We start from the raw sequence: 21304 nt of genomic DNA on the forward strand, positions 1-21304 counted from the left end.
CATGAAATTCTAATTTTTTTGAGATGTACCTGCGTAGGGGAAAATGGGAAATGCGTCTGCAGCTAGTCTACAATTAAAAAGATGATGTTTGCCTCTTCCTTTTTCCACTACTAGTAGCAACAGCAGGGTGCTTGTCATCACACTTTGTTTGAACGAGTTTGTCACCACTAACGCTGTCAGCTGAAGAGCGTGAAGAATATCATGATGGTGATAATTTACATTCTTCTGAACATCAAGCAAGTGCAACACTACAGGACGTAACAAGCAAGCTAATATTAGGTTTTTAAACATAAGCAACAAGGCTGTGTAAGAGTCTCAGGTGATTAAAAAAGTGTGAAGCAAATCTGAAGAGGTGAAACTTCATAATTACATCAGCAACTGGAAAACTGACACTACCGCTCCTGCTCTGCTTTTTTTTTTTTTTATTAAATATTTATTTAATTTTTAATTTTTCAACATATAATACAAACACTTACAAACAGCCAAGACAGACACCAAAAACAGACAGAAAAAAAAAAATAAAAAAAAATAAAATAAAAAAAAATAAATAAATAAAATAAAATTAAATTAAATTAATTAATTAAAATAAAAAATAAAATAAATAAATTAAATTAAATAAAAAAAAAAAATAAAAAAAAAGGCAGTCAACCCAAAACAAGGACAACAACATATGCTTACTGTGACAAGTCCTTAATGTATTGAACATTATGAACATCATGCTCCTGCTCTTCTTTTCATGCAGATAGGGGGAGTGCATGTAGATATTTGATAACTCGGAGGCAGATTATGACACTTTTCTGATCTTACACAGGTTTATCAACACTCAATGCTGCTGTTGTTTGAAAACTGTTCTCTTTCCTTTCATATTTTTGCATGATGGGGAGAAAGGCTGTATAAATATGTACAAAAATTTAGAAGAAAAAAAGCACGACAGCCCTTCAGCCTCTGGCTCTGTGCCCAATAATCCGTCCATGCAAGCAATTTTTCGCTCTTTGAAAGCTGACCGTAACAAACTGACCAAACTGCGGCTTGGACCATTTTTTCATGTGCTCTCACTGGATAGGGAAAGGAAGGGAAAGGTGCAGAATGCTTTGCTGACTTTTAGGGACTAAGAACGCATTTGTTTTGATGTCCCTGCTGCCAAAATGTCCAAGATAACAGTTTTCTGAAGCCTTATCCAATAAGTTACAGAGCTATACTAAATGCAGCTTGTGGTCAAGTTATTTGCCAGCTGCTATTTCCAAGGTCAGTATTGAATTGTCAATATAACATGGATATAACTGATTTCAGTGCAAAGATCTCTGACGACTGAAAAAAGCATCAAATTAGCCAACTGTACAAACGTTTTCTCAAACTATATTTAACACAACAAACCTGCCGTGTTAAACAACATTTAGCCAACAATACAATTTTGATTCGTCCAATACTAAGAAAGTGACCACGGTCAACATTACACCTGTGTAAAATCTGCATGTTAGTATTGTCAGTGAGGGCATGTTATACTATTGAGTGGGCTACTATTGAATTTATGAATTTCAGTACAGCCTACTCTACCTTCTAGTAGGTCCAGTAGGTTGTTATCAGCCTGTCCAATGGCCGGTTGTTGTTTTGTTCCATTTCACTTTGAGTTTGGTTGGATTTACGCACCAAAGAAGGCAACAGTTTCATTTAATTGAGGCCCCGTTTACACGAGGACGCTTGCGGGATAAAAACGACAAAATATTTTATGGGAAGTGCCTTTCGTTTAGACGGTGACGGCGTTTTGGGGCTTAAAGACGCAAAACCACCTTCCAAAGTGTAAAAGTTGAATCCTCTCCTCCGTAGCGTGTCGTCTACACTGACAAGACACAAAACTCTGATCTGATCTGCTCACGTCACGTATGTGTTTACGTCACATACATGCTCCAGGACAGGAAATAAAGAAACGTGGGATTATTTCCATGGTGGGACCTTCAAGCTGCTCTGGCAGCTCTAATAAACTTACAGGAGTCTTTCCACCAAATGTCCAGGATATGTACAGATAGTATTAGTGAACGGAGAAGGATCTGGAATTACCTCCATCACATTCTGGATGCACCGATTGGTGGGAGGAGCCAGACGGCTGTGAACGAGACCTGGGAGATCTAGTGATGGAGGAGAACTTTGTGGAAGGAGTAGCTGATGAAAATGTGTGGCGTGAAAACTTCTGCATGCCCAAAGATGCTCTTATGGCTTTAAGTGATGCCGCCTGGCTGCATACAATCCAATTCACACACTTTTGCGTCACCGTATGCAGCAGATTTCCTCCCGAAAACGCTCGTCTAAACGAGGAATAAAAAGTGAAGATGCGACGCCACTTTTGCGTCTTCTGTTCAGACCGTCCTCGTGTAAACGGAGCCTGAGACCACAAAAATACTTCAATAAGGTTAGGACAAAACATTTTCCTGGTGTCATAAAGATAGTTTACATAGTGAATTAGAGACGTGTAAATGCCATAAGTGAAGTAGTTACCATGGTGATGTTAATACTGGATCTGACATCGTTACATTGATTATATAAAAACTTTTGCAAACTCTTCCTTGTTAAGCCCACACTTGCTTTTACTCTATTCTCACAGTCAGAAGCTCTCAAACTCTATTTAACACAACAGACCTGCTGTGGCTCTGGCTGAGGAGAAACAACAATTAGCCAACTCTACCACATAGAAACTGCTTAAATTAAATTCACTGGTAAAAACTTGAGCATTACAGTGGCTAGGGAGCGCTGATGATTGGTCTGTATTCACTCAGTTGTTTCGGTGCACACAAAAATCTCATTTTGGCTGTGATTGCAACCAATGGAGTAATCATTTTGGGAAAATTGAGGCTTTTAGGGAAGCTTCGAAAATGTAATCCTGTTACTGGTAGTGGGGGGTTTAAATAATGGGACCAATTTTTACTTTTTCATTTGTGCTAGCGATTTGATATTGTTTCAAGGTTCGCATTTCTAGTATATGTTCAGATTTAAAAATGGAAAGTCATAGACACTAAAGTGTCTCATTGACAAGCTTCTAATTGCAAATGGTGAGTTGTTGCACTTACATCTGTTCAGACTAAAGTTTTAGAGTGCCACAGGTTGATGATCTGTAATTAAAATGTGTCTTTGTTTTCACATTTTTTAACATTTTCTAGACTTAACAATCATCTATTAAAATGAAAAACAATTTGACTGATTAAGTTATAGCACTTAGAAATATTCTGCAGTTGAGTTATTAATAAATATAATAATAATTAAAATGATCAAACATAATAAATTGAGTTTTAACATCTAAAAATAGCTATTGTTTTTCTAATATATATTTAATATAGTTAAAATACATATGTGGAATACATTTAAAAAGAATTAAATGGAAGAGCCAGAGGAAGTTGAAGTGTTAATTTAAGTGTGAGCAAACCATTAAAATATATAAGTGCAGAAAGAACTTGAAGATTAAGTTTAAGCACTTAAAGGAGTTGAAATGTCCAATGTAAAAGATACATTCAGCTGGAAGTCTCAGTTTAACTATTAAATGAAACATTACTGAAAGAAGTTGAAGTGGCAGTTGCCTCATTAGAGTCTCAGATGTCCCAAAAAAATAAGTAATACATTTAATGAAAAAGCTGCCATAACAAGAAACTTTCTATGTGTAGTGGTAACTTTAATCCGGTTTAGCAGCCGTGTTTAGGTAATATAGTTAAACATTGCTTTGTTCTTGTCGGGCGCCACAGGAATGATTTCTCAAACCAGGAAGTACGTTAGCATGTTAGCGCCCTGGGGTACTCCTCTCAAACTCAATGAGGATTTTTAATGGGTCGGTGGTTAGAAGCCTGAAATAAGGTCTGTGGTTAACACAAGCTGAAGAGATGTTCATGTTTTGTTGTACGACATATTAAACATTAGTAAATACCCCTATTTGTGGATTTTGGAGTTTGTATGTGTCCTTAAGAAGGCGGTTGCTAACAAGTGGCTAAATGAGACTACAGTGGTTGTCCTGGTCATTAAACGTCATCACGCCGGACAGGAACTCTCTCACTAGTCCGCCTCACAGCCTCTAGTCCTGTTTTTCAGAGCTCTTGAAATCTTGTAGATTGTATTTTAGGTTAATAAACAATTTATTAGGCTACGGTTTCACTAGCTTGTCAAAACAGCTGGTTAGCTTGTCATGCGACCATGGTATAGTTCACTATAGGACAACGTCAGCTTTTCACTTCTGTCGGCTGCATTAACACTTCAAACATCATAAAAGTGTTAATTTGTGAATTATCCTGCTGAACAAAACGTGTAAACTTCACAGAGCTTATTTTCTGCAGTGATCCAAAATCCAAAAATCCCATAGGAGAATTCTCAATAGAGCCCAATGAGATGCTAACTTCTAGGTTGGCCTTCTTCTTTTCTCTTCTTCTATTCTTTTCTTCTTTAACATATAGCACTCCTGTAGCGATGACAGTTGGCTCTTAAAGTTCTGTACTTACTTGATTCCTATGGTCTATGTCTAGTACCTTCAGGTTGAATCACTTATTGTAAGTCGCTTTGGACAAAAGTGTCTGCTAAATGACATGTAATGTCATGTAATGTAGGTTGGCCTTCAAAAAACAGGTAATTTGGCTTGTTCTCTATGGTAATGGTAAATGGACCTGCACTTATATATCGCTTTTCTAGTCGCTTTGTGACCACTCAAAGCTCTTTACACTACAGACTGCGCTCATTCACACACACATTCATACTGGTGGCAGAGGCTACCCTAAACGGTCCCACCTGCCACCATTGGGAATTCATTCACACACCGATGAACGCAGCATCGGGAGCAATTTGGGGTTCAGTATCTTGCTCAAGGATACTTCGACATGTAGGCTGCGACGGTCAGGGATCGAACCACCAACCCTTCGGTTGGGGCCAACCAACTCTACCAACTGAGCCACAGCTGCCCCTGTGGTTTTACTAAAAACCATCCAACTAAAGCGGTGTGTGTGCTCCTGTGTTGCAGCTCCTGCAGGAGGACCTGGAGCTGGAGCAGGTCCGGGTGAACTCTCTGACCCACATGGTGGTGGTGGTGGACGAGACCAGCGGAGACAGCGCCACGGCTGCTTTGGAGAGCAAACTTCAGGTAAGAACACACAAACACATCTTGTCTCCTACAGTAAAATCTGTGTTAAATATGCTCACACTGCACACGCTTTGCTGATCACACAGAGTGTCGGGGAAATTTAGTTGGAAAAGACAAATACCTTGTGGGCTAATTTTCATCTCCTTTTAAAAACTCCCTCTCTAAGTCTCTCAGTAGGCTCGGCACACTCCGTTTGTTGTTTCTCAGGGAAAATAGATTGAACGGGAGATAGTTTTGTCTTTGTTGTGGCGCAGTAATTAGCCCTTGCCAGTGATGTGCTGGTGCTGTATGTATGTGTGTTGCAGCTTTCTGCTGATTTTGTTTACTCTATAAGTTCTCATCACACAGACTCCAGCCAGGAGCCAGACTCTGCTGCCTGTTTGTGCGGCTAATTCTCCACGCTTGTCTTAGCGTCTGATGTATGGGCCTTAGTTCCCCTTGTTACCTCCCATACACTGCAAACAATAAAGCTGAAATCTATTAAAAGTGCAGCAGCTGATTTCCGCTTTCTAATACACTAGCCTGCTGCTTCATGTTGAAGCTCCATCAAACTGTCTCACTCTGACGATGGATTGGACCGACTATGATACAGGATAAACAAGTAGACAGTATCTGTAACAGTGACCTCTGACCTCTGAGAAAGGACCAGTGGTTTTATTGCAGGTACTTTTTTAAATTGTGTTATACTTTCTACTTCTACTCCACTACATCTCAGAGAGAAATATTCTACTTTTTACTTAACATGCAACTCTTTTACATTTCAACCTATTTATTATTCATCACCCTGTTTTGCTTCTGAAGATATTTGAAACAAAAACAAACAAAAATAAAATAATTTCATGATGCACTTCTCAAATGTGAGGATTCGCTGCTTTCCTTTTCATAATTACATTTTTTATTACATTACTTTAGTAACTACTCATTTATTACTTACTTTCCAGAAAAAATATACAAATGAAAATGTGTGTTTTTTCCATCCACGACTATATAAATATATAATATATGTGTGTGTGTGTGTGTGTGTGTGTGTGTGTACATATATATGTACATATACACACACATATATATATACATTTATTTATATACATATATATACATGTGTGTGTGTGTATATATATATATATATATATGAATATATGAATATATATATATGAACATATATATATATATATGTATATATATGTATGTATATATATATATGTATATATGTATATATGTGTGTATATATATATGTATGTATATATATATGTATATATATATATATGTATATGTATATATGTATGTATATATATGTGTGTATATGTATATATGTATGTATATATATGTATATATGTATATATATGTGTGTATATATGTATATATATGTGTGTGTATATATATATATATATATATATATATATGTATGTATGTATATATATTTGTATATATATATATATGTATATGTATATCTATATATGTATAGATAGATAGATAGATGTATATATATATATGTATGTGTATATATATATACATATATATATATATGAATATTAGGAGTTTAAGTGAAAGTGTTGGCGGTGCTGATTATTAATCCAGTCTTTAGCATTAATAGATCATCAAACCTCAGAAGATGAAACATCCTGTTAAATCCTGCTGATCTTGTTTAATGTAAGGGAGGTTACAGTCTCCCTGTATCTCTCATCACACATCTGATGTGCATAAAAATTAGCGGACAGACAAAAGTTTTTAATTTTCAGCTAATCTGCTTACAGCTTCCTTTTATCCACATCTCCTCAATCCTTTTCTCCCCGAGGAAGAGCTTCAGTTGCATCCAATTATCCAAATGTCTTCATTTCCTCCTGGTGTTTATCACCAGCCATGCTCGCTGGCTCAGACCCCCAAAGACAACACGCTGAACTCCCCCAGATCAAATCACCATGACTTCTCTCCTCATATCAACTTCCTCTTTTCCAATAAGGCCGCAATGTAATGTGAAAGTGTAGCCGGTCTGGTCTAACACCTGGGTCTGCTACAATCTGCATGATGAGGAATGAGATGCTGACAACTGCTTGGTGAACCTGGTCTCACAGGAATCCGTGAAATAGCCACGGATTCGCTTAACTCAAAATCCGTGGAATAGCCACGGAATCGCTCAAATTTCCGTGAAACTGACACGGATTTCGCCACAATGCAAGTTAAAGACAGTCATATCATATACAGCGAAGCAACAGGAAGTGACGTCGCCGAAATGTCAAATGTCACACAATAAAAAAAACGAACAAAATAAAAGCTCCCCAAAAGAAATACAGAAACGGGATTTTTACATGAAAACTAACAGCGAAATGTGAACAGAAAATAAATAAAAAAGAATGGACTTTTGGTGAAATATAATCCGTGTCATTTATACATCGGTTACAAAAGTAAAGCAAACAAACAACAAGACAAGTAAAAGAATAAAAAACCTTCCAACAATCCGTCATTTGACTGTTTACGCTCAGTCTATATGAGTCACTGTGAACATGAAAAGATCAATAAACCTTCTTTTCTTCTCACTCTGGAACAAATCAACCAAACTACAGGCAAAGATTCTGTCGCCTCTCATTTGGAAGTATTGTGAACGTCAAGAAAAATATATTGATATTTTCTTTTTCGAACATTAGATGTTAGTTTTGGCTAACACCATCTGTTCACGTGTGTGTGTGTGTGTGTGTGTGTTCTTGTACTTCCTACATAGTGAGGACCAGAACACATTTTTAACCAACAGAGTGGGGACATTTTTGCAAAGTGAGGACATTTTGGCCGGTCCTCTCAAAAATGAGAGTTTAAAAAATTAACTGTAACTGTATTGTGTGGTTACAAAAATAACTGAAACTAACTAATATTATAGTGAAAATGTCCTTCGTTTTCGTCTTTGTCAACTTTTTTCATACATAATGAAGATGGATCAGACAAAGGAAATAAAGGCAAAATTTACTGTGACCTCTTTTAATCTCCCACCCAACAAATACCCCATTACAAGAAACTACAACTAATAAAAACTAAACTAAAACTAAAGCATTTAAAAAACATAAATACTGAACTAAAACTGGCAACCTGACTCTAAAAACTAATTAAAACTTACAATGAAAATAAAAAAAATCACAATGAAAATAAAACTAAAACTAATGAAAAATCCAAAACTATTATAACTTTTCAAGGGAATTCACTATTACAATGAGGGTCCTCACAAAGGTAGAAGTACAAGAATGTGTGTGTGTGTTATATCAAGGACACATTGTTGCAGTGAGTATCTTGACTTCCTGTTGTCATATTAAGTAGTTACAATGCAGAACACACACATATTCGTGGTGCTGCATGCAAAGTCTAATCACACTTAACATCATCAGAAACTTAATGCAACTTGGTGACTTTCTGGAGCTTTCTGCTGTTGTTTCCTGCAGTGCGGTTTATTACTAAATACAAGATAAGAGAGAGAAATAAATGAGAGAGAACAGTGTGTGTCGGAATGTATAAATGCAAATAGAAGGTGCCTTCCCTGCTTTCTCCCCGCTGTTTAACTGTCACTTGATTAATTACAGGCCATTCATCTTAAGATTAACCTGCTGAGCCTCTCTCCTAGTCTGTCTTTACCCGCTCGCTTGTCTCTCACTTTTTTTTTGCATCTCATTGTCTTTTCATTTCCTCTCTTCCCCTCTCTGTGTCTCTCTGCCACTCTGATGACTTTGTTCAGTGGACACACTGTGGGTTTTTGTCTCTGCCAGTTAAATGGAACGGAATAGTGTCTCTCCCATTTTACTCAGCTAACAGCCAGCTGCCAATATGCCCATACAATGGAGTCAGTGAAATCAACTTTTACACAGCTTGTGTGTGTGTGGAAGTGCTCCCACATGCTCTTATGCACATGGTCAGAGTTGAAGGCTGGGCCAAGTACAATACTTTAATATAACAAACTCAATATGGCAAAAAATACGGTGGCCCTGAGAGCTCACAGAGTTGCAACTTAAGAAAACGCGTGCAAATACACAAAATACAAGCAAACTGATAAAACATCTTCATTAATTTGACAACACAAGCTCAGCATTTAGAAAACGCGCTGCAAAGAGCACAACACGATAAGAAAAAGCGCTGCAAATAGACCTCAACACAACAGAAGTGTTTCCAGAGGACACTTAAAAGTGATGCACACGACTGGACACACTTTATATTATCACATTATTTCAAGATAATGATAATTTCATGTTATAACGTCAGTGGCTGATCATAGTGTGCTAACGTTAGCCGGTGATTGATATCGTGCTAATGTTAGCGGCCAATCGATAGCATGCTAACGTTTGCAGCTGATCATAGCGTGCTAACGTTAGCTGGCAATCGATGGACCAAGACCAACTTGTTGCCATTAGGAGAGACCAACTAAGACAGGTATCATTCATTCATTTGGTTTGTTTAACTGCAATGTAATTGACACGGGCTAACGTGCTAACGCTATATATCACGTTATAACATGAAAATTTCATTATCATGAAATAACGTGATAATATCAAGCTTGTCCAGACGTGTGCATCACTTTTAAGTGTCCTCTGGAAACACTTCTGTTGGAAGGAGTGTCCACACTCTTTTGGCCATATGTTGTACAGAGCCTGAATAGCTCTTAAGTACAATTATTTATCATCTGTTTGTTTATCATACCACAAATAATCATTTTTTATATTTAATCTGTACAGTCAATGGACGCCATGAACTGGGTTAGAATAAAGAGATATTTTGTCCCCGTCCTCTGAATTTCATGCCCTTCCACAGTCATGACGGGCTCTGTCCCTCTGGGAGACACGATGACAATCAAACCGCATTTCTGCCAGCTAAAAAAATTAAACTGGCAAGTGAAGATGTGAATCCATCAGCCTTTGAGGCAACATGATGAAAATGTTTCAGTCCCTCAGGGGAAATATTTCAAAAGGAATCTTTGTGTTAATATGGACATTAATAGATGAGTGTGTGTGTGTGTGTGTGTGTGTGTGTGTGTGTGTGTGTAGGTGCTGGGAGACCGCTGGGCAGCCATTTGTAGATGGACAGAAGAACGCTGGATTCTGCTTCAGGAGATTTTACTGAAATGGCAGCACTTCACTAACAGGTATGACCACCAGAGAGAGTGTGTGTGTGTGTGTGTGTGTGTGTGTGTGTGTGTGTGTTGTGGCTTGAGGAGGCAGGATCACAGCAGCATTTGCTGCATGTATAATGAGATTAGATCATCCAGATCGTGTCTACTCCCACATTCTGCAGGCTTTAAGAGAAATTTGAAACAGACTCATTTTCATGGAAGTAAATGAACAAAAATAATTTGTACTCAATTGTAATTTGGGTAGATACGACTTTATTTATTAACTTGTCTCATATTTACAAGCAGATAACATTTTGAATGCATTTTTGAACTGCACAACAAGTGTAAAAAAGCATGTAAAGATCTTAACCCTTTATCATCCAGCACCCTTTTATAGAGAATTGGAGTTTTGGGGCAGTGGACTTTTAACCCTTTGATGCACAACATATAAAAACCTTCTAAAGCACAATATGGATCAAAAATTACCCTCATTCATTCCCCATATTATTTAATGCTGCTGTGTGTTTCTGTGCTCTATCTTTTGATATCAACTTATTTTATGATTGAATATTCCAAGTATTCTTTAAATATCTTGTTTTTGATAACAACAGATCATTATTTCCATTTTGCTTCTCATACATAGAAAAAAAGTTTTGGTATTAATATATAGCTAACTACTTGGATAAGTAGCTTGCTAAGCTAATTATTTAGCCAAGAAGTTAGCTAAGTAGTTAGCTTAGCAAGCTACTTAGCTAAATACTTAGCCAAGAAATTAGCTAAGTAGTTAGCTTAGCAAGCTACTTAGCTAAATACTTAGCCAAGAAATTAGCTAAGTAGTTAGCTTAACAAGCTACTTAGCTAAATACTAAGCCAAGACATTAGCTAAGTATTTAGCTTAGCAAGCTACTTAGCTAAATACCTAGCCAAGAAGTTAGCTAAGTATTTATCTTAGCAAGCTACTAAAATGGATAAGGGTCATTTTTGACCCATGTTGTGCATTAAAAGAGTAGTGACACAAAAGGGGATTTTATTCAAAAATGAATGAAGGAAAACATAAAATTAGGATGTATGATGATCAAAAAAAAACTAATTGAGGAAAACCTGGAATACTGAATGATGAAAATAATTTATTGCAAAGATATAGAACTTAAAAACTCTATCGGGTCACTTTAGACCATGTTGTGCATTAAAGGGTTAAGGGGAGATAGCAGGTGAACAATAAATAGCACATAGAAGTGGTGCACCATCTGAAAGCTGTGGACCTGAAGATTGTTCTGGGCATAAATCTCTAATAAAAATGACTTAATTGATCAATAAAGTAAACCTATTCAGGTGCATAAGGGTTAAGCACATTCATCTTTGGTTCCATGTCCATGCTCAACTATGTCTAGTAAGTTGTTGCAGCAACGTTTTGGTTGAGTTTTTACACACATTTGGTGCTGAATTAGGTTTTTTTTTAATTCAAGAATGTATAAAAATGATCAAAAAGCCCTGAGAATATTAAATTACTACATCAAGACCTCGAGGAACAACATAGAAAACGCCATGCTGTGATTTGGTTTATAAAACTTTAGTGTTTTTTGGAGATTTCTGTATTCTCATTGATTGTATCTCTGACTGCTGAGAAACTCTCTTATCTTAGAAATAACTTGGCCTGGTTCTCTAGTTTGTGGTTGTAAAGTTTCATGAGGCTGTGGTTATCCTCGAGCTACAGTGATCCAAGTTTCAAGAAATTCTGTCTTGGGCTCCTTTTGGGGACGAACATCATCCCATGTGAATAAAACTGGAATTTGAATTGAGTCTCAGCTTTCCAGTGATACCCAAATTATGTAATTCAAAGCCTGTTTAGGGACCTCAGTATGCAGGAATGTTCAGTAGGTGAAAATTTGAATGCATGAAAAAAAAAACATGGCAGCATGTCCCACATCAAGGGGCGCAACAATCAGTCATTAAGCTAGTGCTAATGGCTAAAAAACATGCAAGACTGATATATTTAATATTTCACAAAACATTGCATACCTTCATCCTTTAACCTTATCTGCAGCATAAACATATATCTTGATCAGAATGATTAATAACCGCCCTTTGAGATGACACTCACGTCTTCATAGTTTCACTTTCCTTTATCAGCGTCTGCAGCGTTTCTATCTGAAGCCACAGCAGACTCTGTAAAGGAAATTAAATGTGTCATCCCATTTGCTCATGTTCTGTGATTAATAATTGAGGAAGCTAAAATCACAACATCGGATTATACACGATTAACTGATCAGCCTTAATTAAAAGACCCAGAACTGGATTTGCATCAGCGCCCTTCAGGTCATATCACTCTTTGTTTACCATCTGATCATAAAACAGCAAAACTCCAATAATTTGTCTGTTTTTCAACAAATTAGTGATATGTAAAGATTGTTTTCCTGATAATAATGTTTTTGTTCACTGGAATTTATCTGTTTAAAAGTTGTGTTCATGCTGTATGTAGTGACACTGTTTCTGTGTCTTTTGTGGGACTGTAAAGTTTGATTATTCAGCTTCACAGTTAAGTAGAGATTCATCATGAAATAACCTCTCCACTGTTTTATAATGAGATATCATTGGCCACAGTGGCTCCGAGACATTCACGAGAACCACATTTAATTTGATTAATTATTCAAAACATCAGGAAATGCATTGAATTCAATTTTCCCTGTTCTCTGGCTAAATGCTAGTTGAACTAGCGCCTCAGGCTCTGGCTGCAAATGAACTGCTGATAACAGAAACATTCACCTTGTAACGCCGAGCAGAGAGAGATGCTGTCAGACTAACAGGCCTCAGGAGGACTGGACCAGTCCTGGACCAGTCCTGGACCAGTCCTGGACCAGTCCTGGACCAGTCCTGGACCAGTCCTGGACCAGTCCTGAACCAGTCCTGGACCAGTCCTGGACCAGCAGGACATGATAACATGTCTGTCTCTCCTCTTCTCCTCCTCTCTTCTCCTCTTCTCCTCCTCTCTTCTCCTCTTCTCTCCTCTCCCCTCCTCTCCTCTCCTCTCCTCTCCTCTCCTTTCCTCTCCTCTCCTCTCCTCTCCTCTCCTCTCCTCTCCTCGTTTCCTCTCCTCTCCTCTCCTTGTTTCCTCTCCTCTCCTCTCCTCTCCTCTCCTTGTATCATCTCCTCTCCTTGTTTCCTCTCCTCGTTTCCTCTCCTCTCCTCTCCTCGTTTCCTCTCCTCTCCTCTCCTCTCCTCTCCTTGTTTCCTCTCCTCGTTTCCTCTCCTCTCCTCTCCTCTCCTCTCCTTGTTTCCTCGCCTCGTTTCCTCTCCTCTCCTCTCCTCTCCTTGTTTCCTCTCCTCGTTTCCTCTCCTCTCCTCTCCTCGTTTCCTCTCCTCCTCTCCTCTCCTCTCCTCTCCTCTCCTCTCCTCGTTTCCTCTCCTCTCCTCTCCTCTCCTCTCCTCGTTTCCTCTCCTCTCCTCTCCTCTCCTCGTTTCCTCTCCTCTCCTCTCCTCTCCTCTACTTGTTTCCTCTCCTCGTTTCCTCTCCTCTCCTTTACTTGTTTCCTCTCCTCGTTTCCTCTCCTCTCCTCTCCTCTCCTCTCCTCTCCTTGTTTCCTCTCCTCGTTTCCTCTCCTCTCCTCTCCTCTCCTCTCCTTTCCTCTCCTTGTTTCCTCTCCTTGTTTCCTCTCCTCTCCTCTCCTCTCCTTGTTTCCTCTCCTCGTTTCCTCTCCTCTCCTCTCCTCGTTTCCTCTCCTCTCCTCTCCTCTACTTGTTTCCTCTCCTCGTTTCCTCTCCTCTCCTTTCCTTGTTTCCTCTCCTCGTTTCCTCTCCTCTCCTCTCCTCTCCTTGTTTCCTCTCCTTGTTTCCTCTCCTCATTTCCTCTCCTCTCCTCTCCTCTCCTCTCCTCGTTTCCTCTCCTCTCCTCTCCTTGTTTCCTCTCCTCTCCTCTCCTCTCCTCTCCTCTCCTTGTTTCCTCTCCTTGTTTCCTCTCCTCTCCTTGTTTCCTCTCCTCGTTTCCTCTCCTCTCCTCTCCTCTACTTGTTTCCTCTCCTTGTTTCCTCTCCTCCTCGTTTCCTCTCCTCTCCCCTCCTCTCCTCTCCTCTCCTCTCCTCTCCTCTCCTCTCCTCTCCTCTCCTCTCCTCTCCTCTCCTCGTTTCCTCTCCTCTCCTCTCCTTGTTTCCTCTCCTCATTTCCTCTCCTCTCCTCTCCTCATTTCCTCTCCTCTCCTCTCCTTGTTTCCTCTCCTCTCCTCGTTTCCTCTCCTCTCCTCTCCTCCTCCTCCAGTGTTTGTTTGACTCCTGGCTGACTCAGAAGGAGGAGCTGGTTCGCTCCATAAAGACGTCCAACCTGAAGGACCAGGCAGAGATGGTGTCCTGCCTGCGCCGTCTCGCTGTGAGTCTCCGATACTACTATATAATAAATATTTTAGATATATGCTGTGCAATATTTCTTCTTTTTTAAATACACTATAACTGGCAATGTGCAATAATTTGTGCAATTAATTGTCCTTCAACGTGCAATATATTTATGAACACTTAATAGCATCATATCTGCTTCTAGCAAATTGAATTGAAGACTGTGCACCTTACCTCCCTTTCTTGCCTATGTTTTACATTATATCTTTTATATATATACATATTTTTTTTTCCATTTACCTACCTAAGTATGTGTATGTTTATATTTATATTGTATATTTTTATGTGTTTTATTTATTGTCGCACTGCTTTTTGGAGTCAGCTCTCAAATCTCATTGTACATGTGTATAAAGACAATAAAGGCATTCTATTCTATTCTTCTATATTGTATTTATATTGTTATATTTGTGTGTCCCACCAGACGGTGAAGGCGGACCTGGAGGTGAAGCGTCCCACCATGGACAAGCTGTGCTCCATGAGTCAGGACCTGCTCTCCAGCGTGAAGAACAAAGAGGTGGCCAGCAAACTGGAGGCCCGACTGGACAGCTTCGCCCAGCGCTGGGACCGACTGGTCCAGAACCTGGAGATGAGCAGTTCCCAGGTACACCAGACTAGTGCAATCAGGTTTCACAGCCTTAATGAACCTGGTCTAACAGGAATCCGTGGAATAGCCTCGGAAACACTCAAATTTCCGTGAAACTGACACGGATTTGGCTACAATGCAATTTAATGACAGTCATATCCCGTGGCTATTCCATGGATATTTGTTCCTATTGGTTTGTTCCAAGTCACGTGACTTTCAAGGTCCAAGAACAAAATACATGGCGGACAGTTCTCTCATTTTTAGTGAAAAAATCAATATTTTGACTTGAAATGTAATAAAAAATGGATTTTGATCACATTTTGTTTCTTCTTTAAGTAATTTTTTTTTCTGTCATTTTGTGTCTTTTTTTTAATAATTTTGTGTCTTTTTTTAATAATTCTGTCTATTTTTTGGTCATTTTGTGCCTTTTTAAAAATAATTTTGTGTCTTTTTTTAATAATTCTGTGTATTTTTTGGTCATTTTGTGTCTTTTTTTTGGTCATTTTGTGTCTTTTTTTTGTAATTTTGTGTCTTTTTTTGGTCATTTTGAGTCTTTTTTGTCATATTGTGTCTTTTTTTGAGTAATTTTGTGTCTTTTTTTGGTCATTTTGTGTCTTTTTTGTCATATTGTGTCTTTTTTTGAGTAATTTTGTGTCTTTTTTGGTCATTTTGTGTCTTTTTTGTCATATTGTGTCTTTTTTTGAGTAATTTTGTGTCTTTTTTTGGTCATTTTGATACTGCCTCCAGCGTGGCTATTCCATGGATATTTGTTCCTATTGGTTTGTTCCAAGTCACATGACTTTCAAGGTCCCGGCGGTCAGAACAAAAAACATGGCGGACAGTTCTCTCATTTTTAGTGAAAAAAATCTATATTTTGACTTAGTTTCTGCATAAAAATGGATTTTGATCACATTTCTAGCGAGAAATATATGTTTTATTTTCTAAATATTCACTCAGTGAATGTACATAATCACTTTGTATGTTGGAATAGCCACGGGATATGACTGTCATTAACTTGCATTGTAGCCAAATCCGTGTCAGTTTCACGGAAATTTGAGTGATTCCGTGGCTCTTCCACGGATTTTGAGTTAAGCGAATCCGTGGCTATTTCACGGATTCCTGTGAGACCATGTTGACATTAATACACCAGATTGACTCCGGTTAACATGCTCTGTGTGCATCATTTACATCAAGTATGAACATTAATAAACAGAGTGCACTTTTTTTTTTTTTTAGGATTATAAGCGATGATAAACACCCATTCAACAGTGTGACAATGTTCCGAAACAGTTTTTTTTTAATTAGCAGTTATCGTCACAAATTCATTCCTACTTTAGAAATGGATTTTGCTACAAAAGTGTGAATTGAAGTTGTGGCTTAAAGCAAAGTTTGGTCTAGACTGGTGAGTTTGGCAGCTCTGGTGCTCTGGGCTGATTCTCTGTCTGACTGCTCTTCATTCTGTTCACTCAGTGTACCAGCTCTTAATCAGTTTGTGATTAGGTAGTGGAATGAAAACCAGCAGAAAGTTCCAACTAAGAGATAAAAGAGAAGAGAAAGTTGATCAAAAAGTAGCTGCTTGAGCAAAAGAAGAAAGTTCTGATTCAATTTTGAAAATGACCATGCCAGTTTTTCTCTCTGTAAAATTCAGCCTAAGAACTTTAGAGAATTATTTCACAGCTTTCTAAGACATCACAACATGGTACCAATGGGTTCTGGTCTTCTGGTAAGAAATACGATAAGGAATAAACAATTAAGAAATAAAAATAAGAAGTTAACTCTTAAAACAAGATCAATTATCGAACACTTCTAAATCTAAAGTTTTTTTTATGTTGGTAAGAAACAAATAATTGTCAGGTCACTCTGCTCGGGACAGTTCATCGCTGCTTGCAGCTTTAATTTATCTTGTTTTAAGAGTTAATTTGTTATTTTAAGCGTACGACTACGACTGATTATTTCTAGATTTAACAATTTTAAGGAAATCTTGTCGAGTGAAATTATCTGCCCATGCAGCGAGATCATTTCCCTCAGATTTAGTGTTTATATCTTGTTTTTAGACTAAACACCTTTTTACAGTGAGCCAGCTGAAGTGCACTGTAAAAAAAAGATAAACAATACTACTCAATAAAATTGAGGCAACAGATTGCACGCAATATTATTAATTAAATCTAACTACGTTACAAGTTGAGTTAATAACAACTTAACAGGAAGTGTTAAGTGTCAATTAAAAACGGACTAATTCTATTGTGTTGGATTCATTCAAAATTCTCTTGATTTAGAATTACAGACACATAAAGATTATATTTAATGTGATCAAAATAAGTAGATTCTATCGCAAACATTTTATATTAAAGTTACTTAAACAACTGCCTCAAAATCAAGGATGCATTTATATTTAATACATTTGATCAAATATATTAAGTAAAATGAAATGACTACAGGATCATTTATTACAGTGTAGTAAGTGAGTTCTTCCTGAACGTCTACATATGGTTTTTTTTAGGAAAAATGAAAAAATAGCTTTGTTAGAGTGATCTAAAAAAACTGTTCCATTTCCCTTTTTCCGAAATCTTCCTGCGTTTTTAATATGGGAGCCAATGAGGCTGTTGGTGGTTTTGGTGGCGCATCTGTGCATCCTACGCCCAAACTATAACTCTGACAGCTTTACCAGAGGATTGTGAGGGAGAAGACTAATTTTCCTACGTTTCTATGTATAAATTATTTCTGTAGAGTGGAATTTGCGGCCTGGAGCGCAGTTTTCAAATGTATTTTTTGACAATTTCTTCTCTCCCTCTACACTCTGGCGATGATGTCACACACTGTGACACGAACATTCCGTGCAATACACACCCATTATAATCTCAGAATTTCTCCAAAAATGATCATGGTCATTGAACAGGGATTGATAAAAAACTATATGACCTATCGAAACGTGGATTAATACACCGATACACAAGACTTGTGTCTACTGTTTAAAGTTTAAATGGAGTCTCTAGGTGAAATTATGCCGGAGAAGTAGACGTTTAAATATCTCCAATTATTGTTCTTTTTCGCTCATTTTTTGTCGGCCGTCCCATTCATTTCAATGCAAAATTTTGAGGCCCTAATAAATGGAGTGTCTGGGTGTCATCGAACACCTAGAGAGGTTTATGTTCCACACCAGTGGAGAATCCAGAAGAGAAGGATGATGTTCCACCTGCACGCTGATGATGGAAGAGGTTTCAGTCAACATCACTCTTCATTATTACTTTCAGAAACGCTTGTCTTTCTTAATTGTCCCTGTTCCCGTGCTGTTCCCTCATCTCCTTCTGGAGCTGCACAAACTCTCTCAGTCTTTATCTCTCATGTCACATCTGTGCTTTTCAGTCTGACATGCTCACTGAAAAGTGCTTCTGTGGTTTTTGGAATTTTGCTGATAAAGAAGCACTTTAGATCAGAATTATTTATATTACAGATGCAAAAGAACCCTTATGCCCCGAAGCACTGGTTATCAGGAAAGACTCTGTATTCAGAAGCTCTGAAGCTGGGACTTGAAGGAATGTGGCCAAATTTTGGAAAATATAATAATGATATTTCTAACTCACTGCCTCAGAGGCACATTTCTTGGCAGAGAAACATTAAATTGATTTTTAAGCACGATATCCGTTACACTGCAAAAAAGCCAACTTGTATTTTTTGGCCTAAAACAGTGATTTAATTTGGTAAAACTTGGAAATATAACTTACTGACATTTAGGGCAATAATGTAAGTTAGCACAACAAAGGAAGCCAGTTGTCTGCTCAAAAACAAGTTGGTGAGTTGTTGTTACTTATATCTTTAAGTTGGGGTTCACAACAAGGGACAATAGTTCTGATAACTCTTATTTCTTTGTTGTGAAATTTGGTCATTAGCGAAAGCTAGCGGCTAACTGATGCTAGCGGCTAACTGATGCTAGTGGCTAACTGATGCTAGAGGCTAACTGATGCTAGCGGCTAACTGATGCTAGCGGCTAACTGAGGCTAGCGGCGCTGCTTGTTACAGCTACAAGAGTAGCCATTAGCGTATCAATGCTAACTCAAAATTGTGGTCACAACATTAGCTGACATTTCATAGCGGCGTTACAATCGTGCCAGAGAAATTCAGAGTTGAGCAAACTCAAAAACAAAACTTAAAATATTTAGTTTAACTGTCCAACTTAAAATTTTATTGAAGTTTGTTGCCTTGAAACTTTTCTTTTTTTGCAGTGTAGATATAAAATAATGTCATTTTTCTAATGTGTTGAAATGTTTTATTTATATATAGAACAGTTAAAAGATATCCATCTTTTAACTGTTCTATATTTTGATTAAGAAATCTTTCGAAACACCCGTTGGGAACCTTATCGCTAAAGCATCAAATGTGGAATAATCCGCTGCAGAAAACTCTATCAACGCATGAGAACAGCTTGATGGAAATACCAAAATTTGATAAGACTTGAGGTGTCTTTTTCGGAAAAAGTTACTGCACTAAACGGGAGATGGAAACGCTTATTCTGACGTATCGAACATTAAAGTCACATGACCGATCAGCTGTTTCCTCTGACATGAAAGAACAATTATAAGTTGCCCAGTTGAGTCCAACTCCTGAAGACTCCTCTCCATTTTCTCTCGTGGCTGGCCAAAGTGTCCGATTAGCATCCTCTTTTTGTAATTTTTTGTAATCTCTTCTTCTACTGTTTACTGACAGATTAGCCTGCATTACACTGCCATCTACTGACCAAAGTACGTTACTGCAGCTTTGTTTATTTGCTCTAAACCACTTGATGAAAGCGTCCCTAAATCGCATTTTCTTTAATGCGACATTTCAAAATTTTGCTTCCAAAATTGTTTCAACTTTAATGGTAACATGACTAGTGACCCTCTTTTCTTTTTTTTCTTTTTTTTCCTAAAATGAAACAAGTTGTATATTTTGAGTATAAACCCCAACCTGAGCATCGTCCAGCTACAATACATTATTCAAAATATCCATAAACCCAGTCGTGAGGTTAAGTAAAGAAAGAAAGAAAGAAAAAAAGACAGAGAGACAGAAAGAAAGAAAGAAAGAAAGACAGAAAGACAGAAAGAAAGTAAGACAGAAAGAAAGACAGAAAGAAAGAAAGAAAGAAAGAAAGACAGAGAGACAGAAAGAAAGACAGAAAGAAAGTAAGACAGAAAGAAAGACAGAAAGAAAGAAAGACAGAAAGAAAGTAAGACAGAAAGAAAGACAGAAAGAAAGTAAGACAGAAAGAAAGACAGAAAGACAGAAAGAAAGAGAGAAAGAAAGTAAGACAGAAAGAAAGAAAGAAAGAAAGAAAGACAGAGAGACAGAAAGAAAGAAAGAAAGAAAGAAAGAAAGAAAGAAAGACAGAAAGAAAGTAAGAAAGAAAGAAAGACAGAAAGAAAGTAAGACAGAAAGAAAGACAGAAAGACAGAAAGAAAGAGAGAAAGAAAGTAAGACAGAAAGAAAGACAGAAAGAAAGTAAGACAGAAAGAAAAAGACAGAAAGAAAGACAGAGAGACAGAAAGAAAGAAAGAGAGAAAGAAAGACAGAGACAGAAAGACAGAAAGACAGAAAGAAAGAGAGAAAGAAAGTAAGACAGAAAGACAGAAAGAAAGTAAGAAAGAAAGAAAGAAAGACAGAAAGAGAGAAAGAAAGAAAGACAGAAAGAAAGTAAGACAGAAAGACATAAAGAAAGTAAGAAAGAAAGAAAGAAAGAAACAAAGAAAGAAAGACAGAAAGAAAGTAAGACAGAAAGAAAGACAGAAAGAAAGACAGCACGGAAAGACAGAAAGAAAGACAGCACGGAAAGACAGAAAGAAAGACAGAAAGAAAGAGAAAGAAAGAAAGAAAGAAAGACCCTCGCTGTGTTGAACTCTCTTGGTAGGACAGGAACATGAATTAATAGAACACATGTAACATGTAATAACAGAAATGATTAAACAAATACAAATACAAGCTTAAGTGGCACTTACATCTTTCTTTCCCTCCCTCTCTCCCTTCTTCCTCCATCTCTCTCTCATTCTCAATTACTTGTCCATTATAATCAGTCAGATAATTAGTCGATTGACCTCAGCAGGAGCACGCAGTCTCCACCACTCCACCAGGTTTCCATGGAAGCAAGGCTTTCCCAGTCCTAGTTCTACTTTACTGTCATTAGACTCTTCCCTGCTGAA

The 21304-nt window shown here is 37.7% G+C and overlaps 1 protein-coding gene across 2 annotated transcripts in view; it reads left to right on the forward strand.

The window, feature by feature from the left end:
• dmd (dystrophin) overlaps positions 1 to 21304 on the forward strand; it is a 432308-nt gene that overhangs the window by 204824 nt on the left and 206180 nt on the right. For both annotated transcript variants that reach the window (XM_059327929.1, XM_059327930.1), the window contains exons 15-18: positions 4982 to 5101; positions 10111 to 10230; positions 14424 to 14531; positions 14976 to 15155. In XM_059327929.1, the coding sequence (XP_059183912.1) occupies positions 4982 to 5101; positions 10111 to 10230; positions 14424 to 14531; positions 14976 to 15155 (528 nt within the window). The remainder of the gene's footprint in view (positions 1 to 4981; positions 5102 to 10110; positions 10231 to 14423; positions 14532 to 14975; positions 15156 to 21304) is intronic.

This window comes from Centropristis striata, chromosome 24, assembly GCF_030273125.1.
Source record: "Centropristis striata isolate RG_2023a ecotype Rhode Island chromosome 24, C.striata_1.0, whole genome shotgun sequence".
Taxonomy (NCBI): Eukaryota; Metazoa; Chordata; class Actinopteri; order Perciformes; family Serranidae; genus Centropristis; species Centropristis striata.